Below are 17,132 nucleotides of genomic sequence, written 5' to 3' on the forward strand. Positions count from 1 at the left end.
GTCTTACAGGGATTTGGTTTGACATCCTTTCGGGCATCGGCAAGTTCTCTGTTATCATCAACGTAAGTGCTTGCTTTCATGACACCCTCGCTCTGTGGGAGGGGCTTTCCAGGGGAGCTGAGGTCCTCAGGGCAGGAAACCTGTCCTGTTACCTCCCAGCCTCTTCCACGTGGAGCTCTGTTTAAGACAGCGCCCGGCGCCCACCCACTCCCCAGCCCTCGTTAATATCGCGTACACGCCTTCTAAGTCATCAGGCTGTTGCTGGAGGTGTGCAGCTTTGTCGTTCATTTCGCTAAGAGCAAGAAAGGCAATTACCCACCAGAATGCGAACCTTGGCCTTAAAAGAGTCCAGATCAGATCTTTCCTCGGAGCCAAGAATCATGAGGAAAGAATTGCACATATCTAGCCATCTCTTTCCTTTCTTTTTCTACCCTGGAGCTGAACAATACCTGGATCATCGCCCAGGCTGCAGTTCCTAATTACCGTTTCTCCAAGCTGTCAATGTAAAGTCTTAATTATCCCTGGCGCTGCTTGGTTAAGATAGGGCATATGGAAGAAGAGGGCTCCTGTCTGCTCTGACCTCCTTAACTGCCTTGCCAGATGTGTCCACGTTTCAGAGGAAATCCTGCTGGGCCCAAGCCAGCAGCTCCTTTGGCGTCTGCGTTCCATACGGTTGGTGGTCAGGCAGGGCCTCCTCTTCCATCTCCCGAGACAATATCTGCCAGCTCAGCGCACATCAAGAAAAAGCCACAGCCCCCTTCCCCTTGGGAGAGAAACACTGATTCTGGCCGTGACCTGGCTACCGAATAAAAACACATGAGGTGGCACGAGGTGTGCAGAGAGGCAGAGGGGATCAGCCCGTCACACGTGGGATGTTTGATGTAGGAAGTGCCCGTCTCAAGGCTGAGAAGCTAGGTGCTGTTCGATCAGTAGCTACTTTGGAGTTGTGTCTTCTAGAACAGAGCCCCTGAGTACCAAACACTTTTCATCTACAACAGAATGACAGGATGTTTTGCTTCCTTGGCCGTTCTAAGACTTCTTATCTGTAAGAAATGGGAGAGAATAAGAGTCTCATCAAATCGGATCAGTCTGGAAATTAAATGGGGTGGTGAAAGGACGTATGGCCCGTGCTCCATTAATTACAGCTGTGATTATTAGAAGTCCGTTACTCACTCTCAGATATGGTTATGGCCATGCACACTCGTATATACATTTAGAAAACAATACCTAAACTGCATTTTTAAAAAGGGCTTTTAATTGTCGGTGCCGAGGACAGTATAAACACCTGCCAAAAAGATTTAAGATTTTCTTTGCAGGAAGTCCCTCCTCATCCGAACAGGCAGTCGTTCATTTGTCGTTTGGTTTGCTCCACAGACATTTATAGAGAGCTTAGATACGTCAGGCGCCACGTCGGGTGTGTGTGTTTCATCCAGCAGGACCTCCTCCTTCCCTCTCCATGTCTCACTTTTTCTAAGCAAAATGGATGAAAGAGCGACTTCCATTGTATGATGGGCTAAAAAGCGCTGAGAGATGATGGTCAAACTGAGGTTCACCGTGGAACCATATCCTTGGTGTTCCTGGCTTTCTCGTGTCCCTCAGGGGCAGATGTATTCAATATATGGCCATTTGGTATCCTTGCCTGTCACGCTTAAGTGGCCGTCTCACCACTATCAGTAACTTTCTCAGAAAATCTTCCACTCTACTTTGGCATGGCCAATGCAGCATCAATTCAGGTATCTCAGAGAGATGATTCATGCCCTCCCTCACCAAATGGTCCAAACTGGCTTAGCATCCTTTGCTTCGGTGGTTGTAATTCACTCTCTTGACAGCCACTGGCTTGTGGGTTTCCTTATATGTATCAAAGATGGAAAAGCCAGGTAAGTCAGTGTTGTGAGCTCAGGGACAAGAACTCTGTATCAATCAGAGCAGTGCCTCTGGATGGAGAGCCCAGGAGGGGACAGTCTCTTAGGCAGATGGACCTGCGTCACCGGCATGGTGTCCATCCTGACAGTCCCTCGGGTGCTTGTGGTTCTACCCCCAGGCTTTTGTCATCGCGATCACCTCTGACTTCATTCCCCGCCTGGTGTATCAGTACTCCTACAGTCACAACGGGACTGTGCATGGCTTTGTCAACCACACCCTCTCCTTTTTCAACGTCAGCCAGCTGAAGGAGGGAACGCAGCCCGAGAACTCACAGTTTGACCAGGAGGTTCAGTTCTGCAGGTAAAGTAATCGGGTGCAGGAGGGCAGCAAAGGGCTAGAAGCAGCAGGTCCAAGTAATTATCCGGACGACTTAGAATTGCATCATTATTCTCCTTCGCTTCTGTCTCCTACCCCCAAAGCCCAGATCCCTACAAGTCAGTTTCAGTGAATTGACCAATATTTATTGAGTGCCTTTTGCTAGACACCATGGAGCAGATAAAAAAAGTATATAGGTTCGTCCTTACCATCAAGGGAAGGTCTGGTTTATGGTCTGGTTGGGAAGAAGACAGAACTGGTAGGACACTGCACGTTATTCAGGGATTATGTCTAGGCTGGGCCACGGGCCTTAAGAGCGTTCGAAGGAGAACAGTGAGGGCTGGAATGGAAAAGGGTGGAGGCTTCTTGGAGGGGCCACGAGGAGCTGTAGGGCAGAACGCGAGAGTATCCTGGGTATGGAGTCGGCCTGGGCCAGGTCATGCGGACGAATCTGAGGTGTTAAACACTTAGGGGCCAGTTGCTGGAGTCGGCAGGGAGAGTGCTTGGGAGATAATAATAGGGAATAATACAGGAAACACAATATAGAGAGCAACTCCTAGGGTAGTATAAGCCAAAGCGTTGTTGAATTTGAGTCGGTAGGATGAAATAGATAATGGGACATCTCGAAGTCTTGCAGGAATTTTAATGTGATGCAATAGAAAGTTACGGACCTTTTTGGGGCCGGGGAATTATAGGCTGAAGTGCGGGCTTAGGAAAACTAATCCGGTCTCAGAGAGGAAGATGGGCGAGAATTGGGCTGACTCAAGGAGGGCAGCTGAGGGGCTACATCATTCAGACACGACCGGTGGTAGGCATGGACCAGAGAGGTGGAAGTAATTCAGAGGGAGGGCGAAGGTGGGCTACTTAATGTCATACGTTACAGCACTGGGTACCAGAGACACGAGAGAGAGAGTGTGAATCAAGGGTAACTCCAAAGTTTGGGCTGAAGCCAGAGGACTGGGAAATTGTGGGTCCATTGACAGGGATGGGGAAGATGCCAAGAGAATCTAATTTATAATAAATCAGATGAATTTGATTCCGATCATGTTGCATTTAAAATGATGGTCGGAAATCTAAGGGGCAGTTTCCATCTAACACCTAGAGGGAATTGCTGGAATTCCTGAGAGGACCAACTTAGAGTCATGATTGTAATTTGTCAGCACAGGGATCATTGAAGCTGAGAAACAGAAAGCTCTCCACTACTTACCAGAGAAGGACAAAGAAAGAGAAAAAGAGCAGAGGGGAATAAATTCTTTAACTCTTTTGTACCTTGGTTAAGTGGTTGTCCCCATAAAGGACTCGATCCAAGATCACACCCCATATATTTAAACAGAACAATAACTACAACAAACCCCAAACCTAGAAAAAGGTATCAGAGGACACACGTAGGGCTTTCTTGGACCATCCCCAAGAGTGTCTGATGTAAAAGCCATTAGTGCCCCATTGAAGAAGCAGCAGCAGTGCCCTGGTTGTGTTTTTGCAGCAGTGATGACCCTGGGCGTGTCTGTCATGCTTTCCCACCTGGGATGCCTTGGTACCCAAGGTCAGACGTTTGTAAGATGGCTGCTTAGGTTCAGACTCAGTCTGAACCACAAAAGGGAGAAAACGAATTGGTCCTCCCAACCCAGATGACGTGAGTTAAAGAACCTTCCCAATACGTGATTTAAATAGAAGGGTATTCTGGTCCCAGGAGCAGTAACTTTAGAGCCAACCAGAAAGGCTCAAAGTCAGGGACCAGATCTAAGAATAGATAAGTCCATTTATTCACAGATACTGATTCATATAGCCTAGATGTTTCTAGCATTTTCACATCTGGGACTATAACAAGTCTTAACTCGAGCAGGCAGATTTGGCTACTACCCTGCATTGCCCAGGGGCCACTGCCGGCGTGCCAGACTGTCTGTCCATGGTGCTGGATTTGGGTCTGCAGATCCGCTGTACAGTGGGGTCTGGACCAGCTGGTGGCCTTTTCTGGTAGCATTTAGATTTGCTCCAGCAGGGCACGTGAAGTCAGTCAGCACCTTCGCGTTAAACGAACGGGCACTGAAAAGTGAGGACAAAATCATCTTTGTAACTGGAAGGTACAGAAATCATCTTGTTGAAAAAAGAAACCAAGGCTTGGAAAGTTGAAGGGTTTTCCAAGATCACAGAGGTTTCTAGCAACAGATCCGGAAGCAAGACTCACGTCTCTCCAGGAGCACAAGCTTCAACGCCCACGCTCGAGGGGCAGCAGCAAGAATGTGACTTGTCATGTGGGGAAGCAAGGCTAACGCTGTTCCTTCAGTTGGTCCAGAAGCACAAGTCTCACCAGAGCACCAAGGGACTCTGACCTTGTCCTTGACCATCACATCTTCCAGTGACACTAGGAATGTGCTTTCCAGATATATCAGTGGCTTACACAGGCTTAAGCATAAAGGGACTTTAATGCCTCTCTTATTGAAAGTCGAGGGTAGTTCTAGTTGGGTAGATTTGATTCAATCTGCCCAAACAAAATCTTTCTCCATCTTGCAACCCTACTGTCGTCAGTGCTGACTGTAGTTTCAAACACTGGATGACTGCCAGCAGCTACAGGCCAGTATCATACTGTGTCCGAGTCCAGAGGGAAGAAAAGCCTATGCTTCTTTCCCAACAACCTCAACAAAAGTCCTGCTGCCGCTTGTTGGCTGGGATCAGTACGCACTTCCTACCCAGAGCAGATCGCCGTGGCCAGAAGAATGTGATGCTTTCCGTGGTCTTTGGGGCCGTGGGGTTAGGGGTAGGAAGTGAAATTATCTCCATCTGAAGCACGTGATCTCAGACTAGGGGGTAGTTCCCTCCTCTGAGATCTGAAGTCAAGATGAACGGATGCAACTCAACCAAAACAACGGGTGCCCAGGAGACCAGGTGTTATTAGCACACACGGGTCACATCGAGCTTTGCTGTATCTACCGTCAGAGTCACTGGACTTTCCAGCCAGCTGTGAAGCCCTGATAACTCTTCCCTCCATTGTTTCCAGGAAAGCAGATGGGATCGTGGCTCATCTGTGGCCTACTAAGTGGCGGAATTAACACTGGGTGCGTGTGCAGGAAGTGCATGCTGTATTTCTGTCAAGAAAAATGTACCTGCAGAAAATAGATCATTCAGGAATCAAACCAGAAGGGTTTCTGGCGTGTCCACCATTGTTTCTTTACTCCGTACCAGTGGGGATCGTAGGTTCATTGTGCATCTATTTTTGAGGCGTTACTATAGGCTTGGCATTGGTTATATAAGAGGGAACAAGACGCACTGCCTCCCTCGAGGAGTCTAGCTGCACAGGCGAGATGAGCACACACACAAGCAATGAGAACAGAGCTTCCGTACGTGCAGTCGGGCAACTGCAGGGAGCTCTCAGAGCCTTGAAGGAGGAGGCCATTCACCTGACCCAGACCTAAGTGTCCAGTGCCAGAGTGGCCAGAAGGAGAACCTGTTGAAACTGCTCACTCACGGGACCAAGCCAGCCTGGGTGGGAGGGGTCTGTCAGGTGGTGACAGAGGTCCAGGGAGAACAGGGTGTCCCAGGTAGAGGGGCTAGATCATGCTCAGTGGTCAGAGCTGGAATGAGAGGCGTGAGCTAAGGGAGGTGAGGCGGGGAGAAAAACAGAAGCCAGACCAGGAAGAGCACGTTGGTCACGGGGGGTGTGTGTGGACTCACCTTAGGGCACTGGGAGCCACGGTGGGGGATGGAAGGGACTTCTCACTGGTATCATCTCTGACTGCGCTGTGGAGACCAGTGGGTTACATTGAAAATAAAGAGCTGCCCGGGCTTCCCTGGTGGCGCAGTGGTTGAGAATCCGCCTGCCAATGCAGGGGACACGGGTTCGAGCCCTGGTCTGGGAGGATCCCACATGCCGCAGAGCAACTGGGCCCGTGAGCCACAGCTACTGAGCCTGCATGTCCGGAGCCTGTGCTCCGCAACGTGAGAGGCCGCGACAGTGAGAGGCCCGCGCACCGCGATGAAGAGTGGCCCCCGCTCGCCACAACTAGAGAAAGCCCTCGCGCAGAAACGAAGACCCAACACAGCAAAAATAAATAAATCAATTAATAAACTCCTACCCCCAACATCTAAAAAAAAAAAAAAAAAGGCTGCCCTAGTTTGAAATGTAAGCAGATGTCTGGGGAGCGGGGTCATCGAATCATCTAGATGTGCCTTCTCAAGTGGGTATACTTTGGGGGGCTACCTTTCCTAGGTGGATGAGGATTGCTGATGAAAATCTCTACCTACCCCAGGTAGGTTCTACTCACCGCATGCCGTGTGGACCTGTCTGGCTCACCGTAGTCTCTGGAGGTTGATGAAGTGGAGGCATAAACTACTGATGTCTTTGTAAGCCAGGATTTGTCAGCAGCTGTCAGAAATAGAAATGAAGGGGGTGGGGGATGGAGGGGGCTGGGGGGAGAGAGAGAGAGAGAGATTGATTATGAGAAACACAGACAACGCTAGAACTAGCCCCAAAGCCCACGTTTAGAACCGCTCCCGTGATGGGAAATGAAAAGTTTGTCCTGATTTTCTGGCAAATAGTGTTGGGAACTCGATGACCCTTCTTATTCTTAGCTCTCCGTGACCCCCGGAGATAAATGTGGTCAAATAAAACTGAGGTCTCCGGCTCCAGTCCGGCCTCGCCAGGGATAGAGGTATCTTAAAAATAGCAATAAAATTTAGGACAAGTCTCCGGCTGCCCATTTGAGATGCATTCCCAGCATTTTTGGAGCCACGTCTGCCTCAGCCATCTAACTGCCCCGGCCGGGCTGCTCCGTAAACAGCCCCGTGACGTCAGTCTGCAGACTTGATGAGTGGTCATTTGACAGGGTCAAGGGACCACTGTATCCTACAGGCTGGATGGTGACTCAAGCTCCTGGCTCAGCGGAGTGGAGCAGAGAGGTCAGTAGGGCAGGACCTGGCCAGGGACCCGGGTCTGAGAGCTCAAGGAGCCCACCTGGGCTTGGGCAACCCACTGGGTCTGTTTAGAGATGCTGAGCATCCCGAAACAGCATCCTTGGATGGCTCCTGCAGGTTTTTCTGCAGGACCCAAGTTCTTCCCTATCCCAAGGTCCTGGGAGTTCCCTTCCAGGGTTTGTCTGCCTCTCATCTGTTTCTGGACGAGACCAGAGGGAGAGCCAGCTTTCTGTGGTGGTGCCTTTCCTCATCTTTATCAACCACTGCATCACCCCAGGCCTGATTAGTTCGTAACGGCCTGTGCTGTTTTCCATTGTTCAAAGTCAATTACAGAAGACACTTTTAAGCAGCTCAGATGGTACAAAAATATCGTATGCCATTGTGTTCAGCACTAATACGACATTACTTTCCACTGGGAGTATTAAATTTTTTTTTTTACATACCACTGTTTTGAGTTGAGAAATGCATTTACTAATTGATTTATAACTAAAACATGCATTTATAACTAAAACATCATTTTTTTTAAAAAAGCCATTTCTGAATGTCAGTGACCAACCCCTCGGTTTGTTACATTGGCACCCTGCCTGCCTGCAGTGATTCTGTACTGTGATGAATTGTGGCCAGTTTCACTGTCACTGGTCACCCCTGCAAGTGAGGATGGGAAGGGATGTCTGAGCCAGGAGTCTCTCTTCCCACTGTGCACCTCAGTTTCCCCATCTGTAGAAGTGGGGACTTGGAATAAATAATCTCCAAAGCTTCCTTTATACTTAGTGTAAAAATATAATAGTGAATGACACATGTAATACATTACTTTATTCCTGCAAAAATTCTAAACATTACAGGCAACCTCTCCAACTCTGTCCCACCTCCACTCAGCCCTGCCCAGCCCTAGGCATCTTCCCAGCGGTGGCCACGGCGACACATTTATATGACTCTTTCTCAGACATTGTTCCATGGATTAACATAAAAATGAATTTATAGAACCTTTAAGATGTTTCACGGACTCGTTTTATAATAATGAAATGTATTTTGAGTTAATAGGAACCTTGTTTCTTTAGGTAGTGTATAAATTCAACTCAATGTGATTATTTCATAGAGTTAGAACAATCTAGGTAAAATATGAATGCAGTTTTAAATGCAGTTTTAGAGCTGTCAGTGTGATTATTTCATAGGGTTAGAACAATCTAGGTAAAATATGAATGCGGTTTTAAAGCTGAGAAAGTGTTGATTTTTGTACCACTTTTACTTATCGTATGTGAGTCTGCCTCACTTAATACTATAACTTTGCTCCTGGAAGCTTAGTATAAAGATATATTGGAGTCAACCGAGTGGTACCATTACTTGCATCCTTCTTTTGAAATGATGAACTTTTTATTGTAAAAGTAATTCTATATAATGTATGTGTGTATATGCATATGTGTGTGTATACGTGTGTGTATATACATATAAAAGGAAAAGCCCCTCTTCTCAGCCCCTAGCCCAGTCATTCTCTCCCAGAAGAAACCATTGTGTCCATTTCTGCCTCCAGAAATTACACTCAACGTGTGCTGTCTTCTTTACTGCTCACTGTGTTTCCCTTTAATGTTCAGTGCACACACACGTACACACACGCGCGTGTGCTCATTTGCTCGTGGTGGGCCGAGAGGGCTCTCGCGCGTGCACCTACTATATACTCGGCAAAGTGATGCACATTTTGCTGGCTCCGTGTGAATTAGAACGCTGAGGTCCAGGGATGTGGAATAACGTTCTCGGCTTCCTACAGTTAGTAAGTGGCCCAGCCACTCCAGTGCAGACATGCTTTTTAGACCCTCTAGTCGTTTCTTTATTGGAAGACTCTCCTTATTACAAGACTACAGGGAACTCTCAAACTCAATGTTAAGGCTCAAAGAAAATAAAGGAAGACTGAGGGATGAGGGTGAGATCTGGGAACCGTGCCTAAAATTATATCCCCGAGCTTCAGTCCCAGCCAGCAGATGCAGGAAGTGACCAGATGTGGGGTTCACCCAGTGCTTGACCACCCAGTGGGACTTTGGGAGAGCCAGAGCTCTCAAAACCGGGGGAAAGGGTATGCTTTGGAAAGCATTTGAGCTAATGGGAATGGAGCAGAAGTTCTCCTTCCCATCAGCCTGAGGCTTCCCTGCTTTGTGCCATTTACCTGGACCTGGAGCCTGAGAGAAGCCCCCTGCAGTTGGGCATTGGCTTTCTCTTTTTTATTCATCTCAGCATCTTGGGAAATTCGGAGCATCCGAGCTTGAGTGCTCAGAAATCCTCCTGGAAAGCCGGGGAACTGGGAGCAGGGATGTGTATGCTCCATCTTCTTTTAACAGAAGACGCGTATTTCTGAAGTCACCTTCGGTTAAAGGAGGAAGAACATTTATTGAGTCCTCTGATGTGTCTGGTAGTATGCTGAGTGGTCTTCTTTACAGCTTTGTGAGGTGCAAAGTCCACATTTCATGGACGAGGATCCCGGCCATCAGATCTTTGGGTGACTGTCTAGAGGACGGAGAACTGAAATAGTGGGGGTGGGATCAGGCCTTCACCTGCTGACTCCAAAGCCCACACTTTTGCCAATGCCGTTCTCTGCTCTAGGCTTGGAAGCGAAATAGACAGACAGCTGTCACCAGGCTGGCCACAATTAAGTCCACTAGCCACCCTGTCTTTTCTGGACATTTCTAGTCTTAAAACTAATGATCTCTTTGTTTAATGAGTGTCTTCTGATTACTCAGAAACATTTGATACGCTTGACTTCTTAGGATGCATTTTTTTTTTTTTAATTCTGAAATCTGAGCCTATATTGGAATGTAAATAAGCAATCATTTACCTGGTGGCAGAGGCTTACTGGAATCAGTGTTTTTCAAACCATGAATTCATCAGTGAGTTAGGAAATCACTTTAGTGGGTCATGACCAGCATTTTAAAGACTAGGAGAGTAGAGGATAGCAGAGAACAAGAAACTATCAGTGCACAGCACACAGCAAGGATGAGTATGTTTTGTGTGTGTGTGTGTGTGTGATTTTTATTTCTGTGATATATGTGTACGTGTGCACTAATGTAAAATGCATTGCTTACTCCAGGTCACAGTTGTTTTTTTTTTAAAGTGAGCTTTGAAAAGAGAAATGTGAACAGATGTATAATTCATTAAATTGCGTGTTGCTGTTTTCTGGGCATAGCTTTGCCCTTTAGTTACTGACAAAGCACCCTTAGGCCATTGGCACAGACGCATTGCAAGTTGAGCTTTTCTGGACGTATCTGTGTGTTAATCTTTCCCCAGATCCTTGATTAGATGGATGTGCCTGCCAGATTCAAAACATGTTTTGGACACTCAGGGAGGGCAAAGTGACATTTCCAAAAGCTGTAGTGAGTTAGTAGCAGAAGTGGGACCAGAATTAGATTATTTATGGATTCTTTGCAGACTGGAGGAAAAAAAAAAAGAGGGCTGAGCAATGGCTGTCATACTGAGGTCAGTGAGCAGCTGTTCCTTCATTGATGGAGCTAGAAAACAAGGGGAACGGACTTTGATTGCAGCAGCAGGGATTGGGCTAGACCTGGGGAGGGATTTCCTCAACGTGAAAAGTAGGGGGGGGGGCGTGTATCACCCCTCCTCCAGAGGTCTTGAGAAAAGCAAGATAAATTCCCTTCTGCCGTGGGGTTTTGGGGGGACAGCAGGAGGGTGGGCGAGCCTGAGTACTTTTCCCAACCAAATGTCCTTATTCCCTTGGCCACACCCTCCCTCTCTCCCATGAGCGGGCGTGGTCTGGAGCTGGCTGTGTTTCTGTCCTCAGCCGAGGATGGAGAGGATGAGCCCCATGGTGTTTAGCTGGGTTGTAGTTAGCTTTGCATTTCATCCGGATGACAAACCAGGCCTGCAGCAGCTGCGATCAGCTGTTGGAAGAGAGGAACCGGGTGAGGAGGGGGCAGCTCCTGGCCTCTTGCCCAGCCCTAGTCCAGCGCTCAGCACCCACCTCTCCGCTTGCCTCTTTCTGCGGCTGGCTCTTCCCACTACGATTTCTTCTGCCTTTTGCCCTGCATCTCTTTTCATCTTCCTCTGGTTTTTTTTCTCTTCTCCCCTTTTGTCTTCTTGGGCCATCGAAAGCCACTGTGCTTCTATGTGGATCTTTTAGAGCAGCGGGTTCATCCGGTACAGGGGAGGGTTCAGAGAGCCCCCACTGCTGAATCCCCTACCCCAAACAGCAGCTGGTAGTCAGGAGCTTTCCGACAATAGGAGAAAAGCCCAGATTCAGGCAGACTTGGATTCTCACCTTGACTCCACCCCTTGCTGGCCAATCATTGAACTTCTCTGAGCCTCAGTTTCCTCCTGGGTTATACAGGGATATCCATTGCCTTCCTGAGGATCTTGTTGTGAAATGAGGAGACCTCCAGAAAAGCCCCTTGCTTGGGGATGGACGCACGCTGCACGTTCAGTCTATGCTTGTTCCCCTTCTGGGCCCCTCCTGAGACAGAGCTCCCTCCCCGCCTTCCTCGGCAGCCGTGCACCCCGCTTGGTGGCCTGATGCCACCCCACCTCTTGCTTCAGCCCAGGGCTTGTTTTGCTTTTACTGAGCCTCGAAGCTTTGTTGAATTCCATGGAGAAAACAGTTCCGTGAAGGGGCATAATTCTTCTGCACCAACTCTTGTTATTTTTCCAGGCTTAGAAAAAAAGGGAGTCTGAGAAAATAAGCCGTTTTTAACATGAGTCATCCCAAGATGGGGGTGGGGGGAAGGCAACAGCTCGGACAAGCCCTAGACTTCACCATGGTCTGAGCTTACGTCCGGCGCTGCCATTTTATTTCTTAAACCACATGGGCAGGTGATAAAGATGGCTGGTGAGAGGGGATGTTGCCCACCCGAGACTCTGAACCACTGACCTCCTCCCAGAATTCACTCGGTCTCCAGCTTGCTCTGAATCAGCCATCAAGCGAGGCTGTGGCCCCTCTCATAGGCAGCCGGCTGGGGAGGACACCCTTGACCGTCTGCTGGCACCTGCGTTTTCGCTGAGCCCCGGGCTGCGGAGCAATGTACGCGGTGTCCGGGGGTCTCCCCGCCCCCTCAGAGCCCACAGGCTAGTGGAGCCAGGATGGCTTCGTAGTCCTGGGCTCCTCTCATGATTCCTGGGCTCCTCTGGAAGGAGAATCCAGAGGAAGCTTCTGGGGATGTCGGAGAGAGTAAGAAAGCCGCTTTTAGGCTGATGTTGGCTTTTCTGGACTCTGGCCCTTTTTTGGACGTTGATGGCTGGGCCGTGGACTCCTCACCTCTGCCTCCTACGCCCCCGAGTCTGAGAGCCAGGGCTTTGCCTGCTGCCTTGACCTTTGAGGCTGCGCCAGATAAGTAGCTCCTTCCCTGCATTTCCTCCCAGTCTTCACATGGCCTTTCTCTCTGCACAGGTTTAAGGATTACCGGGAGCCGCCCTGGGCCCCGAACCCATATGAGTTTTCCAAGCAGTACTGGTCCGTTCTGTCTGCCCGTCTGGCTTTTTTCATAATCTTCCAGGTGAGTTGTTCAGATAAGTCACAGCGGGTCAGGATCCGGGCTGCAGGGGTACAGATGGCCCCGTCTCCGGGTTTTCAGAGCGCTCTGTGACTCGGGGGCCTTTGCGTGCAGCGGGCAGCCCTGAGACCCTTCCCTGGGTGAGGGCTTTCATTAACGGATGGATTTGCAGAAGGAGGATAAAGCACAGAGTAAGGTTACAAGACAGATGTGGAGTAAGGTGCAGGGTGGAGATTGATTCACATTTAAACCTAAGACCAGAAAGTGGGGAACAGCAGGGGAGACCAGAGCCTCACCTCGAAGGCAGACAGACCGTCCCGCCTGGTCTCCGCACCCAAGAAAGGCCTTGAGTTCTGACCCTTTCTTCCAGCTCTCGCCCCTCCTTTATTGTGCTGTTTCGGCCCCCGAGACACCTGGTGGGAAGCCCCCAGAGCCCCCCCGGCGGCCCCGGGTGAATAGCACACCGGAGCTGACGATTCCTGTCTCCCACAATAGCCGAAGCTACAGTTGCGTCGCCGAGATTCTCCAGGCTCGAGGGCCCCGTTCCCACTGGGGTCCTGCCAGCCTTGGGGCAGGGCTGGGGCACCAGTCCAGATCCCTTTCCGGTCGCCACCCCTACCCCCAGGCTTTTGTATTCCCTGAAGGCAGGTCCCTGAGGGCTCTAAGCTACCCTGCCCGCCGCCCCCAGCCCAGGAACTGACGAAGGCCCCCAGTTAGTCTTGCTTCCCCTGGAGAGGAGCTGAGGCGATGCGTGTGCCGGATCCTCACTTGTCCCCCGGCTGCCCCGCCTGCAGAAGCCCTCCTGACTTTGCCGCGTGTCACATGTCACTTTCACTCCCCGAGAGGACTTGGTTTAAAAGGCCAGCGTCTGACTTGACCAAGCAGCTCCAGATCACTTATGGCACGCGGCAGCCTCCGGGAGCAGCCCTTAGTTCCCAAGTCTTCCCTGGGCCCTGGGAGCACGCAGGGTTCAAGGTTGAGCTGGGGGTGGGTTCAGAGCGTGGAAGACAGATGGCAGGGCTCTGATATCTCTTGGGCTGTCACTGTCCTCCAGGTCTAAGGGGAGGGGGCGTGCGAGCATAAGATGGGCAGGCAGAGGAAACTACAGCTGGAGGGTGAGGGGCAGCCTGCGGAAGGCCTGGGAGCCAGAGCATACGGGAAGCTGCCCTTCAGCGGGCAGTGCTGGCACTGCAGAACGTATCCATCCACTTAAATAGAAAACGCTCCCAGGAAGGGAGGGTCTTATCCTACACTACGGGAGGGGAGGTGGCTTACTGGGGGGAAGGAAGGCACTTACAGATGTGCACAAAACCTCAGAACCGGTGCAGGCCCTTTGAGGCAGGGCCCAGGCAGGCGGTGAGACCAGAGCGTGGGGTTGGCTGGGGTCGGAAGTCAGTGCAGAAACCAAGGGTCCACCTCCGATATGGGGACGGAGGGACAGCTGGGAAGAAGAGAGGGGCGGATGGTTCAGGGAGAGCCCTGCAGGGGCCGATGGGCGTTACGGCTGCTTTCTTGAAAGCTCTGGAGCCCGGATCCTGGAGGCAAGAACAGGACACGTGGGGGCAGCGGGGCGGAGGGGAAGAAGCCAGTTCCCACTGTCTGGCCGTGCATGGGAGGGGTGCTCTGGGAGATGGGCGCTGTCCCTGCTCCACTTTCACCCGGGGACCCCAAGGGACAGTGAAGCGCGTTGGCTGAGATCACCCGCTAGTCGGCCGAGGAGCCAGAGGAAGCCAGAGGCCCCCTCTCCCCCCGGGTCTGGGGTCTGTGCCCTCACCACTGCCCACCCCGCCTGCGCCGGGGCGGTGGAGGCCTCCCGCCCAGCCTCTTCTCTCACCACCCGCTTCTGGCTCTCCAAGAACCTGGTGATGTTCCTGAGCGTCCTTGTGGATCGGGTGATCCCTGACATCTCCACCGACATCAGTGACCAGGTCAAGAGGGGAAAGAGCCTGTTTGTGGACTTCGTCCTGAAAGAGGAGCAGGAGACGCTCAGGCCGACGGAGGAGCCTGCCTGGGGGAGCCAGGGCGCCAGCCGGCGCAGTGGGGGCAGCCCGGCCGCCAGCCCCGTGCCCTCGGGCCGGAGCCAGCCGGGCAGCAGCACGTCCCCGGGGTCCCAGCACACCAGTGTGTGAGCAGCTGAGACCGGCACGGGGCTGCGCACCCGCATGGGTGCGGTGTCCGTCCTTCCACAGGATCTGGCCTGAGGGGTTCGTGAAAAGGGCGTGTGTGCGTGTGTGCGTGTTGTGTGTGTGTGCGCGTGGACAGAGGTTAGAGACAGGAGGCAGAGGATGGGCGCAGGAGGAAAGAGAATGATGCTGCTTCTCAGAAACTTCAAGCTTGGGTTTCTTTTAGGTCCTCTTTTGAGCTGTATCCTTTGGGCGATTGGTACCCCCTTTTGCATCCACTGGTGAAAGAATTGGGTCTCTCCAGCCCAGAGTCCCAGGCACCTCGAGCCCTGCCCTGCGCCCCCTCAGATACCGTCCCCGAATTTCGGTGGCCGCGGGCCATGAGAAGCACAGTCCGGGCCCTGTTTCAGCCCCATCATAAGCGATCACCACCCCCCTTCCCACCATCACCCTGAGAAAACCCTCTGCATCACCGTCACAGCCTCAGTGGATGCAAATTAAGTTCCGTGGCTGATTGCTGTGGCCTCTGGACCCAATGGTGAACAAAGGTCCAGACCTGGGCTTGTCTCCAGTTCATGTCATGGGGATGCTTTGAGCTAAATGCAGCTAGCCATCATTTTATGCAGGTTCAGGTTTAAAGTAATAAATTGAAACATTCTTTATAAAGATGCATCTCCTTGTCTTCGGTTCTCTCTCTCCTACTTCCTACTGATATTTATGGAGCCCCTACTGGGCGCCAGGCATTGTTCTCAGACCAGAGATACGGCAGAGGACAAAAGACAAAATCCCGCTGCGCGGAGTTATGTTCTGGGGACAGTTACATCAGACAGTGAGCTGATGAATGCACAGCATTTCAGGCGATCATAAGAAATATAAAATAGGATAAGGGAGACAGGAAATGTGAGGACATGGGAGGAGGGGTTTGCCATTTTATACATGAATTAATGACAAACCCAGGATGGTTCGGAGATCACCTCTTGCAAAGCTGACGTCATTGATCGGTAGCGGCCTCCCGAGCTCTGCGGGGAGATTTTCTAGTTGGAAGCAAAGGCCAAACGTCATTTATCATTGCCTTTCACACACCTCCACCCACCTGCTGACCAGAATCAGTGCACTGGCCCTTCCCTTGGGACCTGGCCCCAGTTCCCTGAAGGTCAGTCTGACTAGCGTACAACTTGGTCACAGTGGAGGCTGCCAGGAGGGCCACACCCCAGAGGAGGTGTTGGTTACTTTAAGGACATGCTGAAGTTTTAGGTTGGTTTTCCAGTTTTTGATTTTCACGCCCACCATCTTTTCTCAACATTTTACCTCCTTGTCCACATCCTTTATACTTTAGGAACATGCTCTTCCCAGAATAATACGTTACTCTCCCCCCACCCCTCCATCCATTTATAATCTACGGTATTTGAATCCAGCAGCTTCTAAACTCTTAACTTATATGAGTCCGTCACGGATAATCCGGAAGAGAGGTGAAGGCTCCCCCCGGCCCCCTGCAACCTTTACTCTCTCGCATTTCCTGTGCTTCTGAAGGCTGTACCTTTCCTGCAGTGTGTGTTTTCTGAGATACATTTCTTGCTGGTAAATGAGGTTGGACTGGGTTTTCTGGGATACATTTCTTGCTAGTAAATGAGGTTGGACTCGTCCATTCCTCCCCTGACAAGTACAGTTCTGCAACTCCCAACAGCACGGCACAAATGAAGGGTGTGGCTCAGTGTGGATGACTGAGCTTACCTTCCACGGATCCATTCTACTCACGTTTTACAACCCCCCGGCCCTGGGCAACCGTGTATCGGATCTCCTAAACCCCTTCAGCCCAGGTAAGCGGTGTCCAAATTTCCACTCCTGCCCCGACCCACGGGGGTATCCGCTCTGCTCAGCCACAGCAGAGGGCGCCAGAGAGCAGAGCCCACCCTTCAAGGCTGAGCCACGCGTTCTGGAAAACAAAGCAGATGTTTCTTACACACGCAGCCCTGTTTGCACATCTGGCTCCCCTCCTACTCCCCTCCCTCCTCTGCCCTGTCCCCTGCACAGCAGCAGATGGCAGTGCCCGCAAAGCCACCTCCCTTCAGGACCAGCCGAGAAGACGTTCTGCCCGGGACTCTCACCCAGACACAGTGGATCCCACCGACCCTTCTGGCCTCCCCGGGGCTCCTGCAGTTTTATCTGCAGAAAGGAAGTGCAAGGCGAGAGCCAGATGGGAATTCCAAAAGACGGCTCCGCATACGAGTTCAGGGAACTTCGTGTTTCATGAAGCTTCTTGCTCTCCCTTCCTCACGGAGGCCCGAGGCTTCCCAGCCAGGATGCCTTCCTCAATTAGGGGCATGAAGACACAGGCCGTAAGGGAAAGGGGCAGACTTTTGACATGGGTCCCACATCATAA

The 17,132-nt window shown here is 51.1% G+C and overlaps 1 protein-coding gene across 1 annotated transcript in view; it reads left to right on the top strand.

The window, feature by feature from the left end:
* Positions 1–14,758, top strand: part of ANO2 (anoctamin 2) — a 335,332-nt gene extending 320,574 nt beyond the window's left edge. Inside the window, 4 exon segments of the mRNA XM_007469512.1 lie at positions 10–62; positions 2,042–2,223; positions 12,527–12,632; positions 14,486–14,758. Coding sequence (XP_007469574.1) covers positions 10–62; positions 2,042–2,223; positions 12,527–12,632; positions 14,486–14,758 — 614 coding nt within the window.
* The last annotated feature ends 2,374 nt before the right edge of the window (positions 14,759–17,132 follow it).

Source organism: Lipotes vexillifer, unplaced genomic scaffold, assembly GCF_000442215.2.
Source record: "Lipotes vexillifer unplaced genomic scaffold, Lipotes_vexillifer_v1.1 scaffold395, whole genome shotgun sequence".
NCBI lineage: Eukaryota > Metazoa > Chordata > Mammalia > Artiodactyla > Lipotidae > Lipotes > Lipotes vexillifer.